Consider the following 24,340-nt stretch of genomic DNA (forward strand, 5'->3'; position numbering starts at 1 on the left):
ATCATCGTCTACTGTGGGTAGCACTTGCAGTTGACTCCCTGTACTTCCATCTCGGTATGCTATCATCACTGATTGTTGACTTGGAATGGCCCAATTTATCAACAGTTTGCTGAACAGATAGGCCTGCAACATGGCATCCTATCACCATGCCTCTTTCAAACTCTGTCAGTTTCCTTAACACAGCCATTTCACCTGTACACAGTTGCACTGACTACCAGCTACAAACATGACTCGTTACGTGGCACAATGCACCTTGCTCATAGATGTGTCTGCTGACTTCTTTCCAAGCAGTTTATTTTGCCTTGAAATCATTCATGGGCAAAGCACACAAAACCGACTGTAATCTGTTCCACTCATTCATCAGTCTCCAAGCAAAAAATCTAGACCTCACTCCCTCACTAGCCATACTCTTATTCAATTTTCACATTATTCATGTACTGAAATAGTTTCATCCACATCAATCCTATAAATCCTTTTAAGCAACTTATATGTCTCTATCATATCCCCCCCCCCCTTATCTGCCAATCAACAAGCTTCTGTAACCCACAGATCTTCCTTTGGGTTACAGAAGTCGCACAGTCCTGCCACTATCTTAGTTATGCCTCTCTGAATTCACTCCACCCCATCCACATCTCCAAAAAACCCAGCGAACAGATCTGTGCACAATAATCCAGATGAGGCCTTATCAAAGTGTTATAAATTGAAATAATAACCTGTCCCAGTATAGCAGAGTGTTTTTCAGTAAAGGCTAGGGTTCCCATAATGTTTTACTAAAATCTGGGACATTCTGAAATTTTTACTTAAAAAACCTGGGACATTTTGTAAAAAAACGGGATATGTTAAAAATTAAGAAAACCAAAAATATAACTATTATATATGTTGCACTTTAAATTAAATACTGCTATAAACATATATTAACATTAAATTCACTTTAAAAAATGGATTATTAATCACAAACATATTTAATTAGAAAAATATTTATCAGATTTATGGACCTGGTCAAGAATTTTTTTTTTTCTTTTGATATTTGATCATAGAACTCAGCACAAGAGAAATTCTTAAAATATGTCTTTACAATGATTAACTCTTTTACTGTCCCAATTTTAAGTCTGTTTTTTTCATCTATCCAGAGCACATTTATTAATGAAAAAACATGTTCAACAGCTGCTTTAGTTCCTGGCAGTGCTAAACATAAACTAACTAGGCATTTAATACTCCCAGAATTTATACCCTGCTTTGTAAAATTAGCAAATATTTCACTTATCACTGACACTTTGATCCTTCTGTTCACTCCACACTTCAAATTTGCTTTCACAATATTTTTTCACACATACAAACTCATCAAATAAGTCCTCCTCATTCACAGTAAAACTTGGTAACACTGTCTGCATGAATAAGTAGCTTTCTTGTATGTTCTTCCTAGTCACAGGATCCTTTCCCTTCAAATTCATCCAATCCATAGACTGAGGAGGTGTGAGAAATGGTGTACACCACTCCTGAATATATTCAATACAGGTGCAGTAGAAATCTACTGCATAGCTTTCAAACTTTTCAACTCTTATGTATCCTTTTTCTAATTCTTCCAACTGTTTTCTCACAGTAGTTGCAAGAAACTTTTCTGCCTTCTTACAATTTAACCTTTCCAACAGTTTGTTTCATCCTTCACTTCAATTACTGTTATAGCTTGCTTTTCAATACATTTAATTATCATAAAAGGTTTTTAACTGGCTGGCAAGGAAATGCAGGAGTGTAATTAAAAGTGGATTTTCAAAGAAATTTTTGAGACTGATAGGACATTTGTCAATAAAAAGAAAATATGACTTCAATGAAAGGAACATGTCAATAACCCTCTGGATTGCAGGCTAAAGAGAGAGAGAGAGAGCCATCTTGTCTTGCTGCTACCCAAAACAGTTTTATACTCTGTGTTTGTGAATTCACAAAACGATTTAAGTTCCTCAACTCGTACACAATATATGTGTGAAATGTTGGTAAATCTTGTTAATTATTAATTGAAGATTGATAGGTAAGCAGTCTGCACAGCATTATCACATGTGCAGGGCAACCAATTCCAATTAAATTGTTCATACTGTTTTCTTGCATTCTGAAGTACAGATTATTCTTTCTCTTCTTTCCACCGAAGCTTGTATTTGTATTATCTGCTAATATAGCAATAAACCTTTTTCAGGAGATCTAACTTCTGTAACATTTCCAACACACAAGAAAATAAAAGTTCTGAAGTTTCACCACCTAAATTAACTAACTTCAACACGTTCACCTGCACACCTTTTTCTGGATGAAAGTATCTAATGACCAGAGGCACTAATTTCATGTCAAAGTGGTTTGATGAATTGATTAGTACTGATATAAAACGAGCTTCTTTTAGCTCTTCCTCAATCTGCCTTGTCGCTTATGGTGCAATAACATTAGTTATTATTGCCTTGCACTTTGTTTGCGAACACCTGAATTTATCGTTGGAAATTTTTTCACTATGGTTGTTGTGCAGTCCATGGAGTTAAAAAAAAAAAAAAAAATTACTTATATTGAGTTGGAAACCTTACTTCAAACAGCAGCTTATTAAAAAAAAAAAAATTTAAATTTGTAATTTATATTGTAATGTATAATTTATATTGGTTAAAATCACCCCCCCCCCCCAAAAAAAGTTATTCATTTTGCTTGCTGTTTTGTTTTCTAAACATAGAATATGTTGCTTCAATAATAAATGCTATATTGCAAAACAAAATTCTGATCTTTTGATAGTAAAAAAAAAGTTTTTTACTTGTCTGAAATTTTTCTTTTAAGTATAGCTAAAAATATATCTAAAATAAATTAAAAAAAAAAAAAAGAAGAGGTAGGTAGTCTGAAATGATTTGTGTTTTCATAACTAGAGAAGTCTGTACCTGGTTAAAGCAGTGCAGTAACACATATAATGTTAAACTTGATATCTCTGTATTTACATTGTTATTTCATTTTGACATTGTTTCTTCAGGAATATTCTTGACTAGTTTGTTGAAACTATACCACTATTATTTTTAACATCTGACCTCCATGGAGTCAGAGACTCATTGCGGGAGGTACACATGCTATCACACAAAGCTCATCCAAGACATACTTTAAACTGATTCAGTGTGTCTACATTCACAATACACTCAGGCAGTGCATTCCACTCGCCAACCACTCTCCATGTAAAGAACCCACTCCTCTGCTCATACTGTCCTTATACAGTTTCAAAGGATGGCCTCTTGTTCTATTCTCCTCTTCCATGTCAACCTGATAACAACTCTTGACTAGCTTATATGTCTCCTCCTATTCACATGGTTTTGCAATTTACATTCTCTCAATCCATATTTGTATTCCACATTCCAAAGACCACTGATCACCTTTGTAAATCTTCTCTGGAATATATCCTTGTAACCACGAAAACCAAATAACCAAGGATTATTGTGCCTGATCAAGGCCTTATATTATGATCCAGTGGTATCAACCACTTTATTTCTACATGTCAGGGGTCCTTCACATCATTGCCATTATCCAGTGTGATATCTTCTCAATCATGGTCCACATTACACATTGTAATGTGGACCCTGAATTTCAGGTCCTTGTCCACTGTCACTCCCAGATCCCTCATCATCTGTACCTCCTTTAAAGTTTCCCCACCAAGTGTATACTTTGCATTCCATTGTTGCTTACCAAATTTCAAAACCTTACACTTTGCAACATTGAACTGACAGTTCTACTTACTTGCCAATTCATGAAATCTATTATATAATAATATATATAATTATATAATAATATATAATAAGTCCTCCTGTAAGGCCATAACATCTGCTTGACTCTGCATTGCTCTTCCCTATTTTGCATCATCTGCAAACAGCTGCATATCACTAGTTAAAACCATCCCAATATCATAACATACAAATTGAACAACAGTGATCCCAAAACTGACCCCTGCAGTACACCCACTATTGACCTTCCTTTTTTGTGATATTGTACCCCCATATACAACTGCTGATACCTATCTGACAGCCAGTCACTGGTCCAACTCAGAAATCTGTTATCCAATCCCATCTGTTTCAATTTATTTACCAGCTTGTCATTTGGCAGTCTATCAAAAGCTTTTGCAAAATCCAAGTACATCACTGTATATGCATCTTCCCTGTCCAAGGTATTTATCACCTTGTTATAGTACATAAGTAAGTTAGTAAAATGTGATCATCCTTTAACAAACCCATGCTGATAGCCACAGAGAATTCTGCTATCAACCCATTTCTGTATTCTACTTCTCGCCAATCTCTCTAGTACCTTTACACAATTCCAGATATACAGATTGGCCTATAATTTGTAGCCACAGCTTTATCACCATCTTCATGTAGTGGAACAATTTTATCTTCTTTCTGCTCCCTTAGAATCTGTGCTGTTGTAAGACTCTTATGAAACCGGCATGTTAATGCTACTGCCAATTCCCTGGAACACATTCCCTTAACACGCATGGTGATATGTCATTGAATCAACCCTATTGCGTTATTGATATCAAGGTTATTTATTTCCTCAAATACTCCTGCTCTTACAATTAAGCTATCCTCTCCTATGTCCTCTATACTTAACTTTCTCACCCTGATGAGGTTGCAACACTTATAAATTGATCACTGAATACCTCAACAGTGTCTTTGCCTTTCTATCATTTTCATCCATTAACATCATACTACCATAATCATTCTTCATTCTACTTGCCAAATATCTAAAAAAAAATTCTTAGGGTTTTTCTTTGCCTGATTTGCCACTTTCCTGCTTATACTGTGCTTTTGTTGTCCTTACTGGATCACATATTTGTTCTTGCATTCTCCTTCCACCTAAACGATTTGTCCCTACAACCACCACTAATTCTCTTGCTCGTTTCCTCCACATGTCCAAAGTATGAATTATCTTGCTCATTCTATTCATTAATATTAATTTCATTCAAATTCATTTTGAATTTCATTTCATTCATTCAAAGATTCATATGTTTATCACAAATTATAAAACCAGTAATTTATAAAAAAAAAATGGGACAAGGGCTGATAACCAATTCCTGGAAAACTACTACTTGTTAAAGAAACCTAGAAAGAAAAAGCCTCAAACATAACATACCAAATGGATGCGACTCAGGAAACAACTGTGGGATGGTGATTTGGGGACATGGAATACAAGAACATTATATAAGACAGGAGCACTCATGTCAGAAATCCATCAGTACAAATTAAAATTACTGGCAGCACAAGAAATAAGATGGATCAGGACAGAAAGTCAAAAGTTTGGAAACTTTGCAGTTTTTCCAGGCAGGAAAGAATAAGAGAAACACACGTTACTCAACTCATCCAAAGACCCACTCCCTCTACTGGCCCACCCTGGAGTATATTGTATTTACTGCACCTGCAACATACCATACATAGGAGAAACAGGACGCACAATTCCGATCAGACAAAAAGAACATAAACGACACATCAAATATAATAATTATGGTGAAGCTGGCCTTTCTGATCATGCCCTGAACACATTACATAGAATTGACTGGAAAAGCACTAGTTGTCTACTCACATCAAACATGGTATGAACTCAAATTTAAGGAAGCTTGTGAGATCATTATCAACCACCCCAATTTAAACAATAATGATGATCTAAAAATCCCATACATATATATATATTCATCCCACGAATCTTTCCTCTCTAAGAACAACTATAAACAGGAATGTAGAAAATCCAGGATCCTAAATCTAAAATAACAACTTGAATAATAAAAAAATAGGACATCACTGTTAAAGAAAAAATCTATAAGAAAGAATGTTTATTCATGTTGTAATTTATAAATATATATATTTTTTTTAAACTCAAAAATAACAATTGTAATAACAGAAATAGGACATCACTGTTACTGGAAGGAAAACCATCTGTAAGCAAGAATATTTATTCATGTAATCATAAATTAAATCTAACTTGATGTAATTTTTTTTCCCCACTAGAGGTCATGCCAGTGAGTAGCACATGATCAAATCATTGTTTCTCTAGCTTACGATTTGAAATGTAACGCAGCTTGTCTTGTTTATTTATGTATGCTCCAAATGATGATCTTGATATGAAGATCGAAACATCGGGATAATGAAAAGAGTTATTTTAACACAGTATAGAATCCATAATTTCAAAAATGCTGATTACCGTGTAACACTAAAAGAAAGGACAAAAATGAAGGACATTTGGAGTAGAATTTATAGTAGGTAGACATTAAAGAGAGAGTTTCAGATTTTAGACCTGTGAATGAAAGATTATGCACAATGAGAATCAGAACAAAATCCAGAATATTTTAGTAATAAAGTGTGACACCTTTTGATTACTTGTATATAGAAATATGACTTCTGCATTACTTCAATCTTGGTATCACTTCTGGGTCTAGCTCCCACTGAGCCAGACCCTTCAACCTTGGTATCACTTCTGAGTCTGGCTCCCACTGAGCCAGACCAGTTTCAACCTCAATAAAGGTTGAAACTGGTTTGCGTAGTGGACCTTCCCATAATGCATAGCATTATACATGTCAGTAAGGATATCTGCATTGCATTATGGGATACTAAGGCAATTAATGTGAAGTCATTAATGCAAGTAGCCAAGTCACGAAGTTACTTCATGCACAAACTTTGTTTGCTTACACTTGGATAAAGGATGAAACCAAGAATATAATTTTTTGGCATCTTTAATTTATAGTATATTAAGAGGAAAAAACTTTCATTATCTGATCATTACTAGTAAATACCAAAGACACTAATAAACAATCAGTGCAGATTGTAGCATATGCAGATAACATTAACATCATGTCAAGAACTAAACAGAAACAGAAAAAAGTATTTGGAACTAGAAAAATCAGCACAAGAGATAGGACTAAAAATTAAACAACAAAAAAACAAAATAATGATTAATACTAAGCAGAATCAATTCACTGATACAAGCATGAAAACGGGGAACCTTGAAATGGAAAAGTAGAACAATTTAAATATTTAGGGGTAATATTCATTGGAAGACTCAAGTAAAAATATATAAATCAATCATTTATCCAGTTGTTACTTATGGATATGAAATGAGGATGTTTACGGCAAGAGCGAAGAATTTGATTTCAACTTTTGAAAGGAAAATCCATAGAAAAATATCCTCCAGATATCTCTCTAATATTTGTATCTGATCCTCCAGACACAATGGTGTCTGGAGGATCAGATACAACCATGAGTTATAACTTTATAAAGAATCTGATATCTACTATAATCAAGTTCAAAAACTTGAAGTGGGCAGGACAGGTTTTTCTTATGGACAATGACAGTATTCTTAAGAAGACAATAAATAGTAAAATTATTGGTAAAAGACTAAAAGGAAGAGCCAGAACAAGATGGATCGATATCATTAGTCATAATAGCAACTGGAGAAATAAAGTTTTGGACAGACAGAGTTGGAGGCAACAAATCCAGGAGACCAAGGCTTGATTTGGGCTCTAGAGCTGTAAGAAGAAATTTATGAATTTTGTTATGCACTATCAGAGAAATCCAAGAAATTAACATAATGATCATAGACTACATGATTTTCAGCAGCCTCCAATATATTTAAATCTATACTGCAGTCTAAATAAGTACAGATATAAGTGTAGTGGAATAGTAGTGATGATGGAAATAATTAAGCTGTTCTTTTATGCTACACTTTTTCAATTCCTGATCAGAATCATTTGGATGAAGTTGCTGATTATCTCTCATAGAGAAAATAAATCATTCAATGGAGTTGACTGATTTATTGCCTTTTTTTTTTTGTATATGTACATGTTTCATTATCTATCTAAAAATTTCATTTTCATGCCAAAAAACATTTAAGATTTTGTCTTTTCTTGCAACAGTGTTAAAATAATTCAAAAGTAATTTATTTTATCAATTGTAATAGCTGAACTTTGGTTTTTTTCATTGTCTTAACTGTATAATTTTATATAACAAAATATGATTATAAAAAACATTTAATCAGACAGTGTTTCCAACAATGTTGTTTCCGGTTATACGTACAAAATTTACTGCAAAATGAAAATACTTTTTTTTTTTGTTGTTGTTTATGTATGGTTATTTATAGTTATAACATAATTTAAATTTGCTGAGAACTGCTTTTTTTAATAGTTTATTATTTATCTAGGTAGGGAGAGAGAGAGAAAAAAAAAATTATCCATAGAGTTGGTGTAGTCATATGTACAAACATTTTAAGTGTAAATTTTGTGGTTCACTTCTGGATAGTACTACTTTATAAAATTATATTAATAAGCAGTGCGATTCATTTAATATTAGTAACTTTGTTATAGTGATTTTATAAATATGATGTAATGATTTTAGTTATATAACGATTAGTTATATAACTATTTTAGTTATATAATGATTTTAGAAATATAGTGATTTTATAAATATAATATAACGTTTGTTTTTCAGATGTCTTTTCGTATCGTACGCAACAGTAAATTTCGACACATTTTTGGACAACCTTTAAAACGAGAACATTGTTATGATAATATAAGAATAACAAAAAATTCATGGGATTCTAACTTTTGTGCAGTTAATCCTAAATTTTTGGCTATTGTGATAGAGGCTGCTGGTGGTGGAGCATTCCTGGTATTGCCACTTAATAAAGTAAGTGTTGCTTAACTATCTGGAACTTTTAATTTATTTAATCTTCATATGTTGTTGCCCTTTATATATATATATATATGATGAGACATTCACTTTTTTCTGTTTCCATTCAAATTGTTCAACCCAAACAAAGTCTAAAGTGGCCTGCCAGCATTTCAAAATGCCCAGCTAATGATCTGGTTAAAAAAAGAAAAAATCACTGAAAACTAAGGGAAATCAAGAAACAGTATAAAATTTAAAAGTACAAACACATGCCAGGAAAAATTTCTGATTAATATTAATATACATTTTGCAAATCAGTGCCGTAACTAATTTCTTTAACAGCAAAAATATAAAAAAAACATGTCAGTTTAAATAATTAAAATCTTATTTAAGTTAGTCCTCGTTAATTTTTCCCCCTTAATATTATAAAGAGTGTTTGTCATAATATGTCATAACAGAAATCTTGCTTGTGTGTGCATGCACACATGCCCACTGAGAAAAACATCTGCATGTATATGTGAAGAAGGTATACGATTAGAATTATGGAACTTCCTGTCTGTAGAGACTGCTGTAGAGGCCTATGTAAATCCATGACTTGTATATGTAACTTTCCAGATTGTGTGATTGAAAATGTGTGTTTGTAATAGCTAGTGGTGCTATACTTAGCAAGAAAGTATCTACCTAAATACACTTTACAAACAACATAACGAGATCCAAATCCACATTTAGTTGGTAGGAAAGGTTCCTTTATCCACATATACTTGCCACTATAAAAACAAGTTTGTATTTTTTGCAATGTACTGCCAAATAACATTGCATTAACTCAATGATGGCAGTGAATTCTGTGCATTTTATGATCCACTTATGACAGTAGTAATTTGACTGGCAGGACGATAGGAGAAATCAAACTCAGAAAGGTGGCGCTCTTGGGGAGCGAATAAAACCTGCAACACGGAGAGAACCCACCCCTTTTTGTTTGTTCCTGTACCCTCACCGTGTGCTACAAGTGTTCATCGTGGTTCAGTTCTTATTTTTAAGAGCTGATCTTCGAGAAGTTTCAGCATGGCACCGCTACAGAGCACGGCAAGATCGAACGTAGGCCGTCAATGAAAAGAAGCGTTGACGTAAATCTATAGCAGAGAAACAGCACCCGATTCAGGAAGAACACATGAATCTCATGTGGCAGTAGAATCCAGATAGCCAGAATCTTCACAAAGGAAGGAAGGACGGAGAGAAACCGAAACAGTGTAGATAAGTACTTTCATATGTCCTAGCCCATCTTAGAGAAATTGACTAAGAGTACTGAAAAGAGTGTATTTCGAATTTGTGATAAAAGGAAGTATGAAGAATTTAAATTTATGTGAATAACTCTATATCTTTGGACTGGATTTTAAGAACTATTAGTATATTAGATATTTTGTCGTGATCCACTCGAGGGAAAATATTAATGTGCTAAATGCTTAGCTGGCCTAATGAGTTGTAAGCTAAAATGTCAAATAAGTTGTAAAAATTGAATTGTAAGGATTTAGAAATCAATGTTTATTTTTAAGAATGAGAGAGTGAGAGGAAAGTAAGAATTTAACTTAATATTAATAATTGTTTTGTTCCTGTATTATATTAAATAATGAATTCATTAAAATTGTTTGATACCTTTCATGCCTGTATTTCTGACCATGCTGACTGACTCTGACCCTTCATAAAATTTCGAACCCGTGATCATATATGTGCGCAGGGATATTCCAATTAAAAGAGAAAAGGGGCACGACTGCAAATAAACTAGAAAACCTTAGACTTCTGAATTATGGTAAATGATATTAGTAGCACTTGATACCCTATAACTATCCATAGGCTGAGTTTAACTCTACCCTTAAGGCTCAGGCTGGCGCAGTAAATAAATTTGCCTGAGTGAATAAGGATAGCTTATAGGGAACAGGTATTTCTGGGGGCCCATAATTGAGAAATTTGCTAGATAAGCGATAAGATCACATATTCAAGTAAGATAGACGACTTAGGGATACATGAAGTTAAAGATAGCAGATAGAAGCCAAAGTATATATAAGAAAGTAAATCACGCAAAAAAGAATAATATAAAGAGATAAAGATAAAAGATATAACAACAGATCAGACTAAAAGACACGATAAAGGAAAACTTTAACAAGTTCTTTTAATAGATGTCATGTAAAAGAATGATTACAAAAAGGATGACTAATTAATATAAATACAGACAAACCTCGCTTAACATGATTAATTCATCAATTAATGTGCACTTAGCAAAATTGCATTAAACAAATGCAATAAACAATAGGAATAATATTAATTCGTCCATGAGTTAGTGTAAATTTGAAAAAAAAAAATAAATAAATACAGTATAAGTTATATTAGAGGATAAAATCATCAAAGTTAATAAAAATCAATTGCTTAAATTTTTATTTAGTATCTAAACATTTGATTAAGCTACTTTTTTTTACAAAAAAATGAAGTAAAGATGTTTGAATCGTGCTCGACTTTTTCATGTCATGTAATTTGTGATAGCTGGTGAGCACTTTATCAAGATTTTAGTGGACTTCGAAGCTTTGTTCCATATCAGGATCAGCATCAAACATAATTTCTTTAGCATGCTCAATGTGATTGAAAACTATATCAAGTTCTTTCACAGTTATCTTCTTAGTCATAACATTCTCTTCTTGTTTGCACTCCACTCATGACTGTGCTGACTTAACTGTTCTGAATGGGAACTGAGCAAGTTTCTCACATCTTTATTATCCAGTTCGTTAAATCCAAGCTCTTTTCCAATTGTGATGATTTCTTCAAAATATTAGACCTTGGATTTTGTGTACGATAAACTAACATAGGCTTGAGTTTAAAGTCTCCTTCTGCATTGCCTCCTAATAAGAGTGTAAGACGATCATTTCACTCAATCGCGTTAACTGATTATCGTGCATATCGAATTCACGTTAAGCCAGGTTTTCCTGTATTAGGAAAGTGACAGCAGTTAGTAATTTGTATATTTTTTTCTTCTGTTGTGACTTTCCTAATGTCTGCATTCATGAAAGTTATCCTTTTTGTAATCATTCTTTTACATGCCATCTATTCAAGGAACTGTGTTGGATTTCTTTGGTCTGCTAGACTAATTTTCTTTTTTAATTTAATTTTTTATCCATTTGTGATTCTTCTGTCCTGCACTTTATACTTCCCATGAGCTCATAGTTTTCTGATTGTATTTATACTATAATATTTTCTCTTTATGTTATAGAATGTTAAAAGTTTTATGTTAAAGTTCTATAGTTTCATTCTTGTCTTAATCTTGGAATACTTCCTTTGCAATTATAATCTGAATCACTGTTCTTGGTTCATTCACCTGTCACTTGCTTTGGCTTCTTAATTCTTGAAATATATTTCAAGATAACTTGTTTTCAAGTTATCTTTAAAAAGCAAGTTAACATCCTTAAAACAACCTTTTACTTTTTTCATGCACTGATGACGCTATTTCGTTGTTAATTCTGTTAATTAATATCTTTGTAGTACTTCAAACTTTCTTCTTCTAAGTTTTGTTACTTACTTACTGTGTAGTTTCCCTTCCTAGCAAAAAAACTTGACATGCTACCCACTTCTTCTTTCTTCAAGACTTACATATTCACTTTTACTTCAGTCACAGGTACATTCTCTGGATCTCTTCTTTCTATTCTGTTTAGGTAATCATTTCTTGCTAACTGTATAAATTCTTCCCTCTTCCTATATATGCTTTCGTTTTTATGTCCTCATAATTAAAATCTTTCCATAACGATTAATTGCCTTGCACTTACTAAGTTAATTTGTCCACACATTTCCATAATAGTAGCTATCCAGCTATATGTTAGACATTGTTGACCTCTATCTCACACCCACTGCTTCTGAAAAATTTTGAACTTCATAATTTTGAATGTATCCCTGCTATTTTCAGCAAAAATCCTTTCTCTTGTTATCTCCTTTCCTTATAAAATGCTTATATAAAATTTTAGCTAAGTCAGATTGTTCAGTGTCACAGTCTTCTCTTTATATTTTCAGTGCTTCCAACATTAGTATTACAAATTAGTATTACAACAAAATAAAGAAAATAGAATAAAGAAAAAAAATTCAATCACATCTTTAGGTGTCTCCATGTATATAGCAAAATGAAAACAGTTTAATAATTCTAAGCCATGTAAATAAAGAAAAAAAAAAAAGACAATCATATCTTTAAGTATCATCATGTAACAGTCTCCCACTTCAGTCAGTGACCTGCAATGCAACACTCATTTAATCAGTTATATGATAATATCCTTTCTGATTATTTTCATTCTTTCATTTTCCATCTTAGCAAGTGAGGTTGATAGAATACACAGTTAATCAACTTTCATGCTACTGTCATAACAGCTCTTCTTTCACTGCCTCTTCACACTCGTAAATCAGCATTCCATACAGCTAATTCTATCTCCAACAGTCCATTCCACTGAATCAGAACAGTTCCAAGTATAGCTGAATACTTAAATGTTGTATCCTAGATGCAATGTTGATTTACTGGACGACTTCATTGGAAGGATTATGAAACTGGAACATCATGGATTAGAGTGATATTATTGTCCTAAACTTTGGCTTTCATGTATTGAAAACATGCTAGTATCATGATTGATGTAACCTTCTGAGTGCATTTATTTACTGGTATTGGTTGTTGGGTTAGTTTAGCAGCCTGGAGCATATTTTAGCATGTTCCAAATTTTTACTACTGCTGTATTTGTTCAGGTTAGGGATGTTTGTCAGTGCTATGCCTGACTTGGTAAATAATCTCCAGATCTTGAATTTGTTTCTGTGTAGGAATCCAGTTTTCTCTCACTTATGTTTCTAGGATATACTCTGCTAGTCCTGATTTGCTTTATCTAATAATAAATATTATACACATATCATTACAACAAATTTTATATATATGCTTACATGTATATTTCTCTTGGCTGCAATTGTTGTTCTATCAGCTGCAAGTGGTATTAAATTTCTATACTGACATCTAGGTGCACTACTTTGATCCTAGATGTATAAATTTACAATAATTTTACTATAATAATTTTCTCCTATTCTCAAAAATCAATCTTACTATCTCAATATTTAAGAAAATTTAGTCTTCACACTTTCATATACCAAAACGAAAACAGTTTAATAATTCTAAGCCACGTAAATAAAAAGAAATGTACACCATTCTGAATTTAACAACAGGAACTCATCTTAAGACATAAGAAGATAATTAAATAAATCTCACATATATGGGCCCAAAATATTCTGGCTCTTTCATCAAAGGATAACTTTAAGCTAAATTTGCTTAATCTGAAAAATGGACATTATTTCTTTTAACTGCACATAACTTCTAATAAAAGTTAAGGGAAACTGTTCTTCATCCCGTGGCAAAAAAAAATAACCAGTCATTCTACTTTTTTAATGAAATGTACTGATAGCTATCACTAAATTCTCGTAGACAGGCTTATACGTTAGTTATGCATTACTAAATCACTTAAGGAATTGATGTTGTCAATTCCTTAAGTGATTTAGTAATGCTATCACTAAAATTTGCAAGATTTCATATCTGCAAACTTTTCTCTTACATCTTGATAATAACTAGGTCTCTCATTTATAGAAAAAACATTCTTTTTTCCTATTTTCAAGATACACAACATTTTTCCTCCTCCTATTATGAAAGATTTCCAAAGTGTAAACACAATTTAAAAATCATCTTGACACATTTAATTTCTAGAAACAGCCATTAAAATATTACTGTTCTAATGGAACATAAGCATTCCTCCTTCTGTATGAAAAACTTCATATGTATACATACATACATACATCAAGTTCTAAACTTCCTTTAATTTCGGTCACATCTGTAATTCTAGTTACTTTTGTAACATAACTAAAAACTTTTAAACACCTTTCTTTATGAAAGACCACTAATTGAACTTTCCAATAACTTCTTCCGAAAATTCTTTCTTATCTCTTTCAACTGTTTACTAGTTACTGTATTCTTTCCACTGGTGCATGCTCCACACACAATTCTTCTAGTTTTCTGTTTCAGTCTTGAAGCGAGAGGAGGAACTACCATTACATGTTGTCCTCATGTTGACTTATCCATCTCCATCTGTTCATTGGGCATCTACAGATGCCGAGCATCTGTAGATGCCCAACATCACCGAGCATCAGTTACCGTATGGTAACTGATGCTCGGTGATGTGCCACACCAGGCCTCACCATGTAGTCCTGTTGTATGCTTTACTTGAGGCTTCAACTCTCTGAAGATCAGTCATTCCACACACACTATCCATCCATCCATCTCATTGGTGGTCTATCCCTTTCTCTTTTTCCAGGAACTTTACCTTCTGTTACTGTTGTGGGAAGTCTTCCATTCTTTCAATGTGTCCAAAAAATATTTTGGACACATTGAAAGGATGGAAGCATGCATCTTGTTTCCTACCTCTGTCTCCTATGCTCATGTGTCCATTTTGTGTCCCTACTGTCAATATCCTTAGGGAGCCCTAAAGTTCTACTGATCTTTTCTCATCATCATCATCAAATTCCTGCCCTGTACCCTCAAGGGGGTGTACAGGATATGATAGTACTACATGAAAAATTTACATCCTTTTCTAGATCAAAATCTGATCTTTTCTAGCACCCATTAATTTGAACACCTTTCAGTATATGATATCCTCAACAGCCTTCTGTAACACCATATCTCAAAAGCAGCTGTACTTTTCTTATCTGATTGCTTTAGGTTCCAAGTCTCACATCCATACATCACTGTTGGAAAAACAACTGCATCCAAAATCATCAACTTTGTTCCTATGGAGATAGATCCATCCTTCCAGATTTTAGACAAATTTCTAACTGTTGTTTTAGCCATTTCTAATCTTCTTCTTGTCTTCTGAACTCATTAATAATGGATCTCAGGTACTCAAACTTGCTGACTTCCTCAATTCTTTCTCCATTAAGGTACACTTGTTTCTCAAGAGCTGCTCTGTTTGTATTTCCTTTGAGAACTATAATCTTTGTCTTGCTAGGATTGAGTTCAAGTCCTCTGTTATTACTGATCTTGTTAACTTTATCAAGAATTTGTCCTAGTTCTTCCTTGTCATTACAGAGGAGTACGGTATCATCCACATACCTCAGATTATTGATCGATCTACCACCTGCCTAATTCCTGCCTTGAGCTCATCCAATGCTTGACTTAAAAAGCTGTAAAATTTCACATTTTCATTGAAATAAGCAAGTCTTTTAATGTTTGGATATGTTTTTTACTTTTGATGTTTGGATATGTATTTTAAACATATCCAAACATCAAATTATAATTCTTATTTTGGATGCACTGACTCAATCAGGTGAATCTCCTACTGCATTTTTTCATCCCGCAAAACAGGCATACTAGCTATTAGAACATATACCATTAACAGATATGATATGCTGGCCTCATAGCCCGAGTTGCTTTGGCCATAAATCCAAATCATCTAACCAGTAGCCCCTCTGTAGCTAAGTCGGTGTAGACAAACCCCTTGGTTGGAAAGACCTGGATTCGATTCCTGTCCGTGATGTGGGGAACCTTTATCTGGTCTCGTATGGAGGTGGGGGAGGGTTAACCCAGAAACTTGAGTTTTTTGTCTCCCAGAACAGGCAAATTGGCCCCATGAACACACACGGATTATAGCCAGGAATACTCAAGACCCAGTTATAGGCTGATTCATCAGCTATGCCGGTCCCAAGCCAAGATAAAATAGTGGGGGGCGGGAATTGAGATGGTGCCATACTTCCGCCGTAAAAGGGGCTCATGGCTATTGTATCATCATATGAAATAAAATAAATCTAACCAGTCCTACTGCATTCACTTTGTTAAAAATTAACACCACATGTAAACATGATATTTAAACACAGCACTACAGGTAACTCATTATACATATTTTCATTATCCACATTTTTTCATATACTTGGGTTAATTTCAGTACATAAGGACTGTTGCTGTTTCCAATCCAAGGTGTGGAAACTCCTGTGCATGCACGTTGTTTCCTACCTCTATCTCCTATGCTCATGTGGCCATTTTGTGTCCCTGCTGCCTTATTGGTCTATGCAATGTTGTCTTTATCTATAAATAACTTCTACATCCTTTGAGAAAGATATCTGGCAAGAGAAAAAACCAAAGGAAAAGAAGAGTGTGAATAAAGACAAGTAAAGAAAAGGCCAAAGAAATCCCATTCTTTAGAGGCGAAGTTGGAAGTTCTGAATCAGCTTGATAGAAGTGAATATATCATTATATTCAAAGGGCATGAGGCTGAGCGATTCTACAGTGAGAACCATTCATGTTAATGCTGATACAATTTGTAAGAGCACTCAATCATTCACAAATTTCAGCATGACCAGAGTAACGAAATCTCAATCTGTTGCAATTGAGAAAATGAAAAGGATGCTGGCTATATGGATCAAGCATCAGAACCGACAAAACATGCCTCTGGCATTCATAGGAGAGAATGCAAAACATTTATATGATGAAGTTCTCATGAAAGATGAAAAGCAACTGGCACTTTTTGCTGCAAGTCGTGGGTGATTCGACTGCTATAAAAGTCGATATACATTCCACAATCGTAACATTACTGGCAAGGCTGCAGATGACATTGCCATTGTAGAATTTCATGACCTCTTTAAAGCAAAAATTGCAGGAGGAGGTTACACACCAAGGGGTTATAGTCAGAAGTTGAAAACTGCAGGTTTCTACTGAAAGGTTCTTGAAAAACAGCCTTCAGGTTTAGAATGCCAACTAAAGAAGATGTTGTTGCAATGTATTTATCTTGAAAATAAAGAACTACAGTACTTTAATAGTTATTTGTTTTATCTGTACTGAATATTTTATTTACTACTTATTCCTTAATATGTCCAAAAAATAGGTATATTTTTGATTAAATTAATCTCAAAAGATTGAGATTCTAATCATTTGGTAATACAACTTTTTATGCATTTCAATATGCACACCTATTCTTGAGAACATAATTCCTGCTTATAAACAGAGTTACCTGTACTATATAAAAAAAAATTTACAATTAATTTGTGCTTTTCTCACAGTATATTTTACACTAACAAAAGAAATTGATTAGAAAAGATTTAGTTTACACTCATTTTAATTAAATAAAAATATACTGTAAAATATCTGTATACATATATGGATGGTCTATAATAAAGTCCTGAAGCACTTTTTCCGGTGGTGAAGTCCAAAGAGAGGAAGCTAATCATCATACTGATGGTGATTGACCAGAGAGAAAACTATCCAGTTAGAGAGGATTGATCAACAGATGTTCATTTGGTGTACATTCCTTCATGCCAAACCTGATAAAATGCCCTGAGGAGCAGCAGCAGCAGCACAGGTTTATCCAAACTTTTTCACAATTGTGCCTGATATGAGTGATGTAGGCTAGGAGATCTGCTACACATCTAGAGTGGCTGAATCCATACTGGTATTGATTATATATTGAATTTACAGGTAGTGAAGAAGTTGATTGCTAATGATTTTCTCCATTATTTTAGAGAAGATTGAATGAGGCTAATGAATAGCTAGTTTGACAGCAAATTTTTATCTACCTCTTTCTTTTAGAATGGGGTAAACAGAGGCTTACTTTCATTTTGTGGGAAAGCTTTGAATATGAGTAGATGATACTAAATGGGTGTTAGTCCCAGAGCACAACTTGGGAGATATCATTAAGACCAAAAGACTGATGTCTTTTTGACTGGTAAAAGACTAGAAGAGACATATTGTGCTATTTCTGGTATGCCAGATTTACCTTGATCATCTGTGCAAGGGTTAGAGGAGAAGAATGATGCTAGTAAGTTAGCTTTATCACTAGCTGTCATTACATTACATCCAGTGGTCTTTGCATACCAGAAGGCCCAAATGCTATTTGTACATATTAGTTTTCTGCTGTTAGGCCTTTCAAAATCATAGCCAGATTTGTTGGTAGCTGTTTTGCATTTGTTGTATGCTTCCATGCAGACTGAGAATGAAGCTAAAGTTCTAATCTGGAGTCACTTGTGATATGCTGAATTTTTTCCCTTGGACTGGCTTGGCACATCTATTGTTAACCTTTCTTAGATAATAGTGGGAGGAATGAAGGCCTTCACCCCATAGAACATCTGTATACATATATTGATGGTCTACAACGGAGTCCTAAAGCAGCTTTTCACATGCGATTGAGAGTTGCCAAGAGAAGGATGTTATTGAAGAGTGAAAGCTTGCACAAGGTTATGATCTGAGCTATGGAGAGGGAAGGTGACCTCTTAGGATATTTGGAAAGAGAACTGCTTCAGAAAAGATGGTTCTTTGGGGGATGGAAAGGATTGTCTGATATTCTGCTTGGTTGATGGATGATTTGCATTCCATCATTTCTTACAAAGAAATGCTTCCACACATTTCTCCAGCTTGATTGGTGGAATTGGAAAAGGGAAACTAGTTGGAATTTTGGCAATTATTAAAGTTATATAGGAAGATAACTTTATGGTGTGGGTAGTTAGGTTCCAGATAATAAAGTTCCTATTTCAGGGATAAATAAGCTGCAGAGGACATAGTGATGTTCAAAAGTTGAATGTTTCTGTGAAATGGAAATAGTAAGCTACAGAAGATGAAAAACACGATTCTTGATTTACCTTATAAAACAGTGGTTCCCAACTGTGTACTGTGGTGCTCTGGGTCACCATGAAATATTCCAGTATTTTCACTAAAATGATACTTTACCCATGTGGTTTTTGAATCAGACCATGAATGTGTTGATGTATTGCGCAAAAATCAATGTGGAACAGGAAATGAGGGTGGCTGTGTCCAGTTTGATTCCAAGATTTGAGATGTGCAGTGAACAACAGGCACTCACCAGTCCCACTACTTACGATTTATTTATTCAATGATTTGATTGATTTGATTGTTCAAAATATGTACTTATTTAATTCTTTTTACATAAATTGTGAATTTGAAATACATGTTTCATTTTTTTTTTTAACTTAACCAACCTAACCACACCAACTGTGCACTGCAGCTGTTAGGTAGGCCTATGGTCTGGCTTTGGGCTATGGAAAATCCTGATACACTAAGGGCACTGTGAACTGACTAAGAGTGCTACAAACTAAAAAAGTTTAGGAACCATTGTTATGGGATATATCAGATTGCACCAAGATGACAGTTATACTCTTGTGGCAGGCAGAACATGTAGATTGGACAAATCAAAATGCTCAGTAGTCATTGCACTTCTTGATGGCAGAATCCATAATGAGTTTGATCATAGGGTAACTACGAAAGAAAGGAGTTATGAGTTGCTGGTTGAGTGAGGTCTCTCACAGTGAGATTCATTGTATTCAGATATAGCTCCATCTGTAAACCTCATACTTTTCACCTGCAGCAAAACTTTTTTTTTAATACTTAACCAATTTTGTATTGCCTTTTAATGATTTCTATTAAGTCCATATTAGATGGTATGAAATAATGGATTTAATTAAACATATTTTATCATAATCTAGTGTTGTCTTTCATCAGAATTATTTTGTACATCCACATGCTCCATACATTCCTCTTATATCACTTACATCAAGTTATTTAGTATTAAATCCTTTCTACTCATCTCACTTCTTCATAATCTGATTGCTCTTTTTTGTATTGTTGTGAGGGTACTTGAGTGGCTAATGTCCCTAAGAGTTCTTGAAAATCCTCAACATTAATAATTGATATTGTTAAGAAGTGGAGGAATGCTTGCAACAAAGAGAGAGAGAGAGAACTTAATTTTTTGGATACTGATAAGACAGTGCTTTATATATATATATATATTGTGTGTGTGTGTCAAAGAAGATTAGAAGTTATAATATTTTTTTTAGATCTAAATATCTGAGAATGTTTTTTGTGAAAGCTTTGCCATAGTGTTTATATTTAAAAGTAGTTTTAGTAACAGACAGGCAGATAATGTTTTATTCACTAATTTAGTGATAAGTATGGTAGTAAGTTATTGTAAACTTAACATTTTTCCAAACATTATTTGTTAATGCACAAATTTATATCTCACTAAATAATTGTAATGATTTGTGTCACTTATTGCATACTGTACTAGTATTCCGAAATATTTATCAAAAGTCTGAAGACAGCAGCTTTAGTGCAAGTAAGATCCAAAGAGAAGTTAGACTTGCCTTAGCAGTAGGTTAACTTGTTAATCTTTAATTTCTGTTCTTACCCCCAAGTTGGTTGTGGAACTCCACTAGAAACAATTGCAGAAGCCATGCTTCTTTCATGAGTAACCTGAACAAACTTTTATAGCTGTGTAATTAAACTTATTGTTATGGTTTATCAACTTTATTGTTAAGTTCTCTCTCTTTGCAGTATTGGTTATATTAGAAATATTCTCTATAATTTCATTGAGGCATATATATATATATATATATATATATAAATCTTTTCCAAAAGTTACTTTTGTTAACAGAAATTAAGTGTGAAATATGGCAATATTATAAAGAATAAGTTGCCTGACACGTTCTGAAGTAATTTTTACTGTGGCAAAAATGTCATAAGCTATTTTGGGAGGTGTAACTAAAGTAGGACTTTAAATATAGACACATTCACTTCTGCCAGTGAAAAATTTGGGCTATAGCTGCAAATATCTTAATACTGCTGCATGTCTTCCTGAAACTACTGGCTTACTAACTTACTTATGTCAAAAGACAATTATTTATTTTTTTTTGTTGCTGTGTGTGTGTGTGTGTGTGTGTGTGTGTGAGAGAGTGAGCAAGCGAGCGAGAGAGAGAGAGGGGTTTGATTGTGCCTATTAAATCTTCATCCATGCTGTTATTTGCTTCTGATAATTTATTATTATTATTTTATTTATTTTATTTTATTTTTTCAAAAGCAAGATTTTCTAACAAAATCAAATTCTAAACACAATTTAATGTGTGTGTTGAGCGAGAGAGAGTGAGCGAGCATGAGAGAGGGGTTTGATTGTGCCTATCAAATCTTCATCCATGCTATTATTTGCTTCTGATAATTTATTATTATTTTATTTATTTTATTATTTTTTTTCAAAAGCAAGATTTTCTAACAAAATCAATAAATTCTAAACACAATTTAATAATGGGTTATTTGCCTCAGTTTTTATACATACATTATTGAAAACTTAATTATCTTGTAATGCATTATTATGTATACATAATTATAATAATTATGTATGTTATTGGAAGATGATTTTAATCATTAAAATGTAAATAAGAGAAAAAAAAAATGAAATGCCAGTATCATTTTCCATTATTTGACTTCTTTATAATAAAAGTATTAAAGCCATCTATTACATTGTTCAATAATATCTTTTGTAGTATTAATATTTACACTTTGTAGCTTGTTGTAATGCATGTAACTTTAACTTGAAATTTATGTACCTCATCATAATTTTCAAATGTAACAGTTTGGCTTGCTTATGGTCCAAATTCAGCTTATTTTTCACTGCAATCTTTGCTAGGATACCTAACAAAATAAAATCATTCATTATTAAGTGAATTATATCCCAAAATGAAAAATGAATAGTTTTATATTTAAACATTTCAACTCAGATTTTGTCTAATCCACTATCCACTTGCTATTTCAGATTTTACCCCCCCCCCATTTTTATTGCGCATTACAGAAATACTGTATAATTCATGATTGTAACCTACATGGACATATAATTCCTGTATTTTATTTACTAGGTCTCATTTAATAATTTTTGGGTGTATTTGCATTTTGCATAGTGAGAAGACTGTGTGATTGGAGAGATTTTATTGAAGTTTGGTATTTGGAATCCTTCAGAAATTTGTCAAACCATCTAATTTTCATTTCAGTCAAACCATTTGCAGGAATACAGTGGAAAAATGTGTTGAAATTATATACATCAGTTGTGACACCCGATGCTCAACTCCAGGATTAACTACGTGTGGCTGACCAATATGAGCTCTACTGGATGTCTGCTCATGGTTAATCCAGTCCTAGTACACCCTTGATACAGTATTATAGGAACAACCAACAAGTGTGGTTGTTCCTATAATACTGGCACCTGCCTTCCAGTCCCTAACTATCATCTGCCTGTGGTCAAATTAGCTTATGTCGGCATGTTTTCCTTATTACTGGTTATTATTTCCTTATTACTGGTTACGTACAGAGGATAGGTGTAATAGAGCATAAATCTGTCACATTAGATAAATAGTGTTTAATGTAATCAATTTCTGCATCTTCTTTTCACTGGAAGCAACAGCACCCTTATTTTGAATTTTATCTACCATTAGAACAATAAAATAAAATAATAGTCATAGGCAGTTTATAATTCATGGTGAAACACCAAAACACTGAGATGCAGCAGGCAGGGATGTAGGGATGTCATAAACAAACTGTTCATGCAAACTACGCTTTAGTTGATTCAGGAGTGTTATGTCACTAAAACTGTCATATAAACAAATGCAATGTTGTTTAAAGGGGCATTGGTCATAATTGAAGCAAAGCTCGTAAAGCAAAGCATCATAATGTGGGGTATTACTGTATACTTAGAATGAAAATTTAATTTTATTCATAAAAATCCAAAGTATTATGTAGCATTAGTAATTTGAGAATTGGATCATCTGACCTATCTAATGATGCTGTATATTTCACTGAACTTTCAAGCTCCATTGTTGGTTTGTTAATGACCTGACCTAGCAGTGAAGTGTTTGTTTAAAATGGGAACATAAGTAGATATGAACTAATAATAATAATATGCAGATACCTTATGTAAAAAAAGACTATTTTTAAGTATGAAATGGAAAAAATTAGCATAAAATGGAAAGGCTTTATGAAGAAAATTATGAGTAATCATTAAAGCACACTAATCTCAACAGGTCTGGTGATCTCCATTTATTCCTTATGAGATAAATGATGCTATGGATAAATATTTGACCATATTGCCTTACTAAAACAGTAGTGATGCATTATCGATTATTTAATCGTTGACAACATTCTCTTAATTCTTGTAATGACATTTGTTTATTTTCAGAAATATTGTACAATAAAGTAATAGGTATTGTAATGATATATGTGGTGACAATAAAGTTATTACTATAATATATTATGTAGATTATAAAAATAAAAAAAAAATTACCTGTAACTAATTGTGACAGAAAATTATTGCTGTATAGTGTTATACATAACAAAACATTTGAATTTTCAGTTGTTGACAGATATATTTTTGATTGTTTATCTGCTTTGGCTCAAAATTTCTATACCAAACCAACCTGCCCTTTTCATATGCTCTCTCTCTCTCTCTCTATCGCTCTCCAAACTCTGTCAAACAATTCGACCTCTTCAACCATCTCTTTCTAAATCTTGACTTTCTGCAGTTGAAATATCCAGACCACAACCTCATACAAGTCCCTTTTGCCAGAGAACAACCTCCCACCAGTTAACAGTCATGTCCTTTAATAAAATTAGTTTAATCCTTTATCCAAGTGTGAGCAAACAAAGTTTGCGCCTGAAGTATCTTCAGGACTAGGGTAAGGTGATACCACACCAGGGCAACTCGTTGCAAAGGTGGAGAAAGCTACCAACACTCCTATCTCAGTATCTCCTATAATGCAAAACACATCTCCTTGCGGATATGTCTAATGTTATGCATTAAGGGAAGGGCCACTACCCAGACTAGTTTCGACCTTTA

The 24,340-nt window shown here is 33.3% G+C and overlaps 1 protein-coding gene across 3 annotated transcripts in view; it reads left to right on the forward strand.

Moving 5' to 3' along the window:
* Positions 1-24,340, forward strand: part of LOC150101764 (coronin-1C-like) — a 218,952-nt gene that overhangs the window by 34,375 nt on the left and 160,237 nt on the right. For all 3 annotated transcript variants that reach the window (XM_090399832.1, XM_090399833.1, XM_090399831.1), the window contains exon 2: positions 8,466-8,663. In XM_090399832.1, the coding sequence (XP_090255958.1) occupies positions 8,466-8,663 (198 nt within the window). The remainder of the gene's footprint in view (positions 1-8,465; positions 8,664-24,340) is intronic.

Source organism: Typopeltis vanoorti, chromosome 11, assembly GCF_054136105.1.
Source record: "Typopeltis vanoorti isolate ZY-2024b chromosome 11, IOZ_Tvanoo_1.0, whole genome shotgun sequence".
NCBI classification, from domain to species: domain Eukaryota; kingdom Metazoa; phylum Arthropoda; class Arachnida; order Uropygi; family Thelyphonidae; genus Typopeltis; species Typopeltis vanoorti.